We start from the raw sequence: 9403 nt of genomic DNA on the forward strand, positions 1-9403 counted from the left end.
TCTCCCTGCAGAGCTCTGGCTGTGATCTTACCCCACTTTAACTCTGCCACCCCACATGTTAGTGTCATTTTGTAAAGCCTTAATACGACCTGCTCCCTCTCTGTCCATTTTTACTCGGCGACCCCTGCGCGCTTTGATGTTGCCCTTTCCTCTCGCACTCCGTTTGATGCGCAATCCGTTTTCCCCTCCCTCCTTCCTTCCCCCTTGTCTCTCCTCCAGCTCTCTTCCTCTTTCCCTCATCTCCCCTTCTGTTTTCCTCTTCTCCTCCTTGGCTGGTGGATGCCACGGCTCGCTGTTATCTGTGCCTTGGGTAGCAGTAATGAAGCTTTTGCGGCAGCGGCATCTGCCTCCCACTCTTTTCTCTGCAGCCGCTGTCTCCCCCCCCCCCCACATCTCTCTCTCTCTTTCACCGCTGCTGTCTCTTCCTTCTCTTCTGATTCTCTGAACCTCCCTATTCTCTCCGTCTCAGTCTCTCTCTCTCTCTTCTGGCATCTATGTGTAATGTGGCTCTTGAGGGGAGCATGGAGGCAGGGACAGCGCAGTGCCTTGGCAGGAGGAGAAGTGAGTAGTGTGGAGAGAGAGAGGAGGAGGGAGAGGGAGAGAGAGAGAGAGAGAGAGAGAGAGAGAGAGAGAGAAAGGGAGTAGGGGGGATGGAGCTGCCTGCTTGCCTGATGGCTGCCAAGAGGCCCACATCTGTCTCTGATCAACGGCTACACAGGCAGCCAAACACACACACACACACACACACACACACACACACACACACACACAGATTCAGAGGGATGGCTCGGATGAGTGTCCTATTTAAAACAAGTAGCCTAAACAAGAGGAAGAGCCCATATGAATAGAGAGATTGGCTGCTATTTGAGGCAGACCGCGGGTGGCGTTGTAAAGGCTCAGCAGTCATCATGGGATCATGATCCGCTCCTCACCCCGCCTTCCCCCAGTGAGAAACAGCCATAGTACTCCTGCATCACATTTTATTATAAGGATACTACACAAAAACCACAGAAAAACTATAAGTCCCCATAGGACTATACTAGGAATTTTATAGTGATATCATAGAGAATAGAAAATACCATAAAGTCCGATAATGTCATTATAAACTCACTGTTAAGTACCACACGCACATTCTAAATCCCTATAGGAAAGTATTCCGATTATTATTGTCGTTTTTCGTTGTTGCGCGCGGCGAGAAATCCCACTTGGCGACGAGACGGCAAAGACGCAGATCCGCATAAAATATGGATAGAAAGCGGGTGACGCGGGGAATCAGCGCAGCGTAACAGCAGCAGAATGGCAGGATAGGTGCCTTACAAGGATGAGTGAGCGAGCGGGTCGCCATGTGTCATCCCACCAGCGGCGTCACTGTGTGGCTCAGCCCCTGCGTGGAGCATCATCTGCCAACGAAACTTCCAAACCCGCTTACATCCGCTTATTTTTAGGGGACAAAGGAGCAATGACTGATGACGGACCGGGTATCCGTCTATTATTATTCTTATTTGGGCAGTGCGATGAATTATTCGGCGTAGGTGACATCAGCTAAGAGGGAACACTGATCCTGAAATTCCCCCTAATGTAATTTATGCTTTTAGATTTGGCTTCCAAATCCACTTCAGGCCGTTTTATGTTCGATCTTTGCTCTCTCATTATAATAATATAAACTAAAAGATATTTGTACTCACTGCCCATACATTACCCCGGGCAGCGGGGTGGCCTACGTTAAAGAGCTCATCCTTGAACCGGAGGAACCCGGGTTCAAGCCCCGCGCGACGCAAAAATCCGCCCTGCCGAAGTGTCTCTGAGCAAGGCACCGAATCCCTACCAGCTCCGGCGTCTCTGTTCCCTGTGGAGGAGGGGGGGGGCTGAAAAGATAATCTCCCTGCTTATTATTGGTATTTGAGTGTTGAGAGCGCGCGGAGGTGCCGCCTGCGCCAAGCCACCAACCCCTTAAACCATCCCCTCTCCCCGGCCAGACAACCCCGAGGAGTACCGGGAGATAATGAGAGAGAGAGCGACCTGTTGTGGTTGATGAAGATAATGATTATAATGGTGATGATTACAGTCCTATTAGCCCGATCCTACAATGACAGTGTAGCTTTTACGCACGGTCTTTTGGACACCAGCGGGTTTGTAAAATAGCAGGTTACAGCCCAAGCCTACGCCTAATTCTTATTTTCACCATGTGATGTAGCACTTTAATCATCGGCGGCACAGGTTTGTTTATTTTCCTTGATGAATAATTAAATCAAAGAAAAACAAGGGGCAATAACTCGAGGTAAACAACGTGTTTGCATTTTCAAGAGCCTCATGCATATAATCAGCTCATTCACAGTCCAATGAGCTGATGGTATATCCTGCTCTATCTATGTCTAGCTGGGACAGATAATTGTTTCCTATACTGTGAATATTTCATGAGAGAATCCAAGTTCTTTTGCTCTAAATGTGTAACAACTGATTTGTCAGTGGCTTGAATTAAGAAAAAACTCATTAAAATTCGTATGATTTAACCATAACCCCAAAAAAGCTCCCCCTCCCATAAACTTAAAAATAACTAGACTATTATTTAAAAAAAATGAAAGTGGGTTAGCCTACTATATATATAAATAATAATGGTGATTGGTCAAGGTGTAGCCCGGTTGCCCATAATTGGAGTCCAAAGGAAAACCATGTTTCTTGACCAGAGGAAAACACCAATATCGTTTTTCTGCGTGACATCCCCTTTCTCTTCGTCTCCCAACCCAAACTGACGTTTTGTGGGGAAATATTTAGGGGAAATATCTCAGAAACACATGGATCCAGTTATCAGACAATGGCTATCTCATGCCAGCCGCTTATGTGCGTTGAAATTATTTGAAACAGATGACAAGGAGCGCTTTAAAAATGACTTTTTACATGAGGTGAGAAGAAAAACCCCTACTGTAATGTATAGGCCCTGCGGATTAAACTAAGTGTAATGGTTAATGTACATACAACCTATGCAGTTACAAGGTTTTTGTTTCCATTTTGACACGTTTTGAGGCAGACCATGCGTGCGTTAAAATCGGAAGAAGTGACTGTAAAACTCACCCTCTTCTCCACTGACTCTAGATGTCAGATGACAAAGTGCCATTAAAAATCCAATCAACGATGACAGAAAATCCATCTTGGGTGATGTAGAAACTCGTGGAGATCTTTTAAGTTTATAATGTTCCCACCTCGTCGGCTATCAAATCTGCTGTTCCTCCAAAAAATCCACACCCCTTCTGGGCCAAAAACTGCTGGCAGCAGACAAAACTAAGCCACTTTAGTAATAATCCCACGTCCTTTACTAAACCATTGGTGGAGAAAACAGTTTTCCAAGCACATGTCATTGAATCAATTCGGAGATTTGTCGTTGCGCAGCCCTTTCCCCTTTAGAAGTCGGGCTACTTAGCGGAGCGATGCCACCTAGTATTAAGTAAGCCTCATCCAAAAAATGTTGATCAGATGAACTCCTTGAGCAATACTGTGTTTTTTCCGCTAGTTGGGAGGCTTTTGGTGATATGAGCGCTCCGGAAAGTCTGGACAGCGGGTCCGGGGTGCGTCCAGATCCGACGGAGAGGCTCCCCGTCCCCGTCTCTCCCTCTCTGCGTCTCCGCGTCTTTTGCGCACACGGGGGTTTTGCTTCTCCTGTCGGGGCTTTGTAGGCAAGGCACAAGTCCACAGTACCAGCTCTCAAAGCCCTGGAAGCCTCAGTCCTCAGTGTCAGATCCCGGTTTCTAACGCGGTACAGATTTCACAGAACAAGCTAAAGAGAAAAGTGTTGCGCTCTCGCTTCCCAAAAAGATCATTCATGTCATGCCACCTCCTGCGGCACCGCTCCTCTCGCCTCTGTGTCTCTGGTACCGGCTCCGTATACAGCCTGAGCTCCGCTCCGGCAGCAGCGCGTCTGTGTGTGTGTGTGCGCCTGGGAGAGTGTGTGTGAGTGTGTAGGGAGTGTGTGTGATCGCGCTTTTGAGCGGAGCAGCTATCGCGTTACAGTCACAGCGGCTCGGCTCCGCCCCCTCCTGTCGGTCGTTGATTATAGGGAGGGAGAGAGAGAGCGCACACGCACGAGCACGCGCACCCCCCTCAACCTACACTCTCTCTCTCTCTCTCTCTCTCTCTCTCTCTCTCACTCACTCACACACACACTCACACACGCATCCCTCCCCAACCCCCTTCACAAGATAGGCCTACCATAGATATGAACTCTTCCACAGATAAGGCCTAGATAAGACACTTTATAATGGTAAACCAGGGAGCAGAACGTCTCCTCGGGCTATTTTCAAAGGAAAAGAGGGGAGAGAAGAGAAAGAGAAATCCCAGAAAGAGTGAGAAGGGAGGAGGGGGGGGGGGGGGGCTAGTGGCACACGGCCGGGTTCGCCACAAAACACATCAAACAACCGAACCAATGTCATACCCCTCAACTCAATAGCAGGAGAGCCCACCTCGGCCCGGCCCAGCCCAATCTCAGCCCTACAATCAGCAGGCCTAAATAGAGAGCGGGAGGCTGCATAATGACACAGTACTGAGCCCAAAATAATCTGCTGAGAAAGGCCTCTCCGCCGGCCAGCCCATGTGCCCTGCCTATGGCTTGTGTTACCATGTAATGTAATGGACTGGCTGAGGCCTGGCTGTATAATGAGGTACAGTATGCAGCCTCGCCGCCGGCTTTATTTGGAACAGCTAGGTGCATTCCTAAAGGTCAGGACACATGGGGAACTTTCGCAGGCGATGTCACACACGCCGCCTTTCGCCAGGCACTTTTATCCAAAGCTCCTTAGCAGCAGTCAATCAGCAATGCAAGGACATGAAATTTTGATGAGGGAATTGAACCCCTAACCCTGGTGGTGTTAGTGCCATTGAGCTACACAGGGAATGGAACCCCTAACCCTGGTGTTGTTAGTGCCATTGAGCTTATGAGCTACACACGGAATTGAACCTCTAACCCTGGTGGTGTTAGCGTCATTGAGTTACACATGCAATTGAACCCCTAACCCTAGCAGTGTTTGTGCCGTTGAACTACACAGGGAATTGAACCCCTAACCCTGGCCATGTTAGTGCCTTGCTCTAAACATTTAGCTTATACAGGGAAATTAACCCCTAACCCTTCTAGTGTTATTGCCATTGAGCTACACAGGGAATTGAACCCCCAACCCTCGTAGTATTAGTCCCTAGTTCTAAACATTGAGCTACACTGAGAATTGAACCCCCAACCCTTCTAGTGTTATTGCCATTGAACTACACAGGGAATTGAACCCCCAACCCTGGTAGTGTTGCTGCCTTGCTCTAAACACTGAGCTACACAGGGAATGGAGCCCCTAACCCTGGCAGCGTTGGTGCCAAAGCCTAATTAGAAAGAAATAGAAGAAGAAGGCAAAGGTGATGATGATGATGACTACAGTAATAAACTCTGAAACAGTAATTATGATGATGATGATGATGATGACGATGATCTTTGAATGATCTCCCTGAATAGAAAACCATCATAAAGTCATGACACGATGTAAACAATAAACCCTCGATGCCCTTGACAGAAGGTGATGTGACGAGCCTGTGTGTCACCGTCTGTCTGTCTGTCACCTTAGTCAACTGTCACCTCCCCCCCAGCCCCCCCCCCCCCCACCCCCGCCCCCCAGGACTTGCCCAGACGCCAGCGTCTCTCACTGCTTTCTTACGACCCGTCAGTCATTCTTAAGCCCACCAATAGCCCAAGGGCGTGGCTGTCACACGTCACTGTGATTGGCTAATCTGAGCCGCTGGGTGGGGGGTGAGGAGATGGGGGGGGGGGTCTGCGGTCTAGACTGGCACAAACCAGTTTGCCACGTGCCGCGGAGTTGTTTATCTGCGTGTGTGTATTTTATGTGTCCTGTGTGTGTGTGTGTGTGTGTGTTTATTGATGGAACAGCACTGAAGAAACCCTTTGTGATGGGCGGCATTGGGCGTTCCTCACTTGACACCCGTTATCACCCTGAGAGAGAGAGAGAGAGAGAGAGAGAGAGAGAACACAGCCGGTCCTGAAACCTTCAACCAACGCTGGGTCACTCTCTTTTCTCCCCCCCCCCTCCTACCTTCCCCAGAGGGTCATTTGATACCTTCCTCTCCCACTTGTCAACATCTCTGCCCCCTCCATCAGCTTTCAACCCCCAAAATATTGGGTCAACGCATGGCTAATGGAGGGCAACACTCCACCCAAGAACCTGGCTGATAGAGAGGGAGGGAGAGAGAGAGAGAGAAAAACAGAGAGGTGTGTGGGGTGGGTTGTTTCTTTAAATACCCCAAAAAAGGCGTTCTTGGTATATTAAAGTGGTAATCCTTTTTTTCAATTTTGGTTAAGAGTAATTTTGTGGCGTTTCTCCTTTGTTAGGCAGCATATGTTACAGAGTGATGGGAAAGTTGTGATTTAGATTCAAACCCACAACCTTGGCATGAATCCCGGCCCCAAAAAAAGCCACCAGGACACGCCACGTCTCAGCGTCTGAGGCTGTTTATGTACAACAGCAGCGAGATCAAACACTTAACCAGCAGCGGTATGTGGAACTACCTTTCAAATGTATTTCTCCCCGGGTTTCAACATCTGTACTCCCTCCGCCGTCTCTCCGCCCCAAAATACAGCCGACAAATGGCTGCTATAGAGCTCAGCTCTCCACCTCCAAACACCTGAGCTGTGTTCGCTCATGGGTGGCAGAGCAGAACATAACAGGGTCTTTCTCCCTGTGTGTGTGTATGTGTGTGTGAGAGAGAGAGGGAGGGAGAGAGGGAGAGGGAGAGAGAGAGATACCAGCCGCTGCCATACTGACTCTCTTATCACAACTTGCCCTGGAGACTGACAGCATGACTGATAACTCTCCCTCTCTCTCTCTCTCACACACACACATACAAACACACACCTCTCTCCCTCTTTTACTCTCTCAACACCACTCCTCCCCTCCTCCCTCATCAGTGTGTTTCCCCAGTCAGCCGGCTTGAAGGTTGAAGGAGGAAACTGTGTGAAAGTCTAGTAGTCAATGAGAAGGCTGAGTGATTTCTTCTCCTCAGCACCGGCAGATACAGCTTCAGATCTGAAGGTGGGGTGGGGGGGTGGGGGGGAGAGATAAGGTGGAGATAGCCTCGACTCGACCCTATCAACATCTTTTGTGTGTGTGTGTGTGTGTGTGTGTGGAGGGGAGGGGGGTGGTAGGTCAGCTCAGGTCATGGCACTGTAAGCACTAAAAAAAAAAGGGAGGGAGTTTTGTGATCCTTTTTTGTATTCAATGCATTGACACCACAGCTAGACTTATCAGAGCTTTCCAGCCATTTAGAGAGACGGATAATGCATAACGAAGTGATAAGAAGGCTTACACACACACATACACACACACACACACACACACAGAAACGCACAGGTAGGAGGTAGGGCTCTTTCAAAGCCTACAGGAGCACGATGCAGCTGCTGCATCTTTAATCTTCAAACTGTTCTGTTTGTTGCATTTTTATCTTTCCTCCTATTCTTCACTGCTGCTGCTGCTGCTGTGACCCAATTTCCCCTCGGGATCATTAAAGTTTCATCTTATCTTTATCTTACACACACAAACACACACATACACACACACACACACACACACCAAACACCCTCTATGGCCCTGTGATATTTCCAAATGTTCCCACACCGATTCCTCTGGTGAGAAGGATCTCCCCTTTTCACCAGGAGGCACAAATCACATATCTCCCACATCTTCAGCTATTTCTAGACTGACTGCCACTGCTGAATTCCTGATGGGCCACCCATGCTATGGGCATGCCCTAGCCAGGGTAATAATTACACACACACACACACACACACACACACACACACACACACACACACACACACACACTGCAATATACTGTACTGCACACACTAATCTAGCTGCTGCTGTGCTGGCTGGCTGGTTGGATTGTATGGAAACATCTGGTGTCTGTCTGCTGTCTTACCCCTCCTCCTCCTCCTCCTCCTCCTTCTGTGTGTGTATGCCTGTGTGTGTGTGTGTGTGTGTGTGCGTGCGTGCCTCTGTATGTGCTACCTTCAGTACCGAAAAACAACTCAATCATAAACACTTTCAGCTAGTTAGGAACAGCATGTACGCCAGGCAGAGAGGGGGGAAAAGCAACTCAGCGCTGTGCAGAATGCTGCTTCAGATTTGAGGAGAAGCCTTTGGTAACACACAGACTTCATGATCTCGTCCTCCAGGTTTTACTCCATCAGTTTTGTCGCTGGCTTTTTTAAACTCAGGATATCACCCATTCATGGAAAAAAACATGAACTCTGCTGTCGTTTGCAGGCATTTCCAATGACCGGTCAAGAGCTCCAGCTGCAGTACCTGACTGAGCCTAAAGGGGGCAGACCGTTGCATGAAGCCAAGGTGGTGATGTGAAAAGCAGCAGCCTCCAGGCAATTTTTAAGAACATCCTGTAAATATAAACAAACTAGACGCTTGATTTTGCATACATTAAGGAATTCAGATCAGCACGCAGGCAGACTGCACTCATGACAGCTATCTAGTCAGATCTCATTTGCTTAATCATGACACATTATCCAAAGCATCTTACAGTGCGGTGCGCGCTAAAATAAGGCGGAATTTATTAAGCGTTCAAGTAAATAAGTCACAGTGAATGATCTGCATTTGCCAAATGCCCCATTTGGATGAATGATAATTTATTCATTAACCTGCTTAATAAGTTGTTGTTTTTTTTTACCCCCGTTCTGATATGAGGCTTGTTTCACACACAAGATGGCCGCTCCATAGCTGCTGTCAGTGCGATTCAAATATGTTGTTTGCTTACTTTAATTGCGAGGTGCCTGCTCTATTCCCCGGCCACCTCTTGTTTATGATACACCATCATTACCGCCTGTATGTTGCAGAGGAGAGGGGGGAACGCATCTTCTCTTCTTCTGCTTTTCCACCAGGATCTATTTTGCCCGTGCTCGGCCTCTTTCATCTCTTTCCACCGGCCTGCTGTGTGTCTTTATAGTCACATCAAAGTGACCTTCGCCACACTCTTCCCTCCAAAACCCCCCCCCTGCTCCCCCAGTCTGGAGACCAGAGAGAAAGAGAGGGAGATATGGGCTAGAGAAACAGTGAGAGAGAGAGAGAGGCTTACACATATTTTCCAGATAGCAATACAATACCTGACATGTAGAGGGGTTTTTAAATAATAGGAAAAACCATACTAAGTGCATAAAAATTTCACCACAGATGTTATCCTGCTGCTTAGAGTCCTTTTGTGTTTTTATCTATGTGTCCTCAAAATAAACAACTGTTTTTTTTGGAGAATATATTCCAAAAAGTGGGAGAAATCCACTTTTGTGTATGGGTGAGTTTGTATTTTTTAGTCTTTTCTCTTTGCTTTGTATGTAGGCGTGCACACTTTCCTGTTTGCA

General features: G+C 48.1%; 1 protein-coding gene across 2 annotated transcripts in view; it reads right to left on the reverse strand.

The window, feature by feature from the left end:
- nrp2a (neuropilin 2a) overlaps positions 1-3731 on the reverse strand; it is a 71706-nt gene extending 67975 nt beyond the window's left edge. For both annotated transcript variants that reach the window (XM_071524573.1, XM_071524572.1), the window contains exon 1: positions 3070-3731. In XM_071524573.1, coding sequence (XP_071380674.1) covers positions 3070-3145 — 76 coding nt within the window. In that variant the 5' untranslated portion in view covers positions 3146-3731. The remainder of the gene's footprint in view (positions 1-3069) is intronic.
- Between the last annotated feature and the right edge of the window lie 5672 nt (positions 3732-9403).

Source organism: Centroberyx affinis, unplaced genomic scaffold (genome assembly GCF_046629955.1).
Source record: "Centroberyx affinis isolate AG114_WGS23_722 - 3 ecotype Tasmania unplaced genomic scaffold, CSIRO-AGI_Caff_v1 ptg001205l_1, whole genome shotgun sequence".
Taxonomy (NCBI): domain Eukaryota; kingdom Metazoa; phylum Chordata; class Actinopteri; order Beryciformes; family Berycidae; genus Centroberyx; species Centroberyx affinis.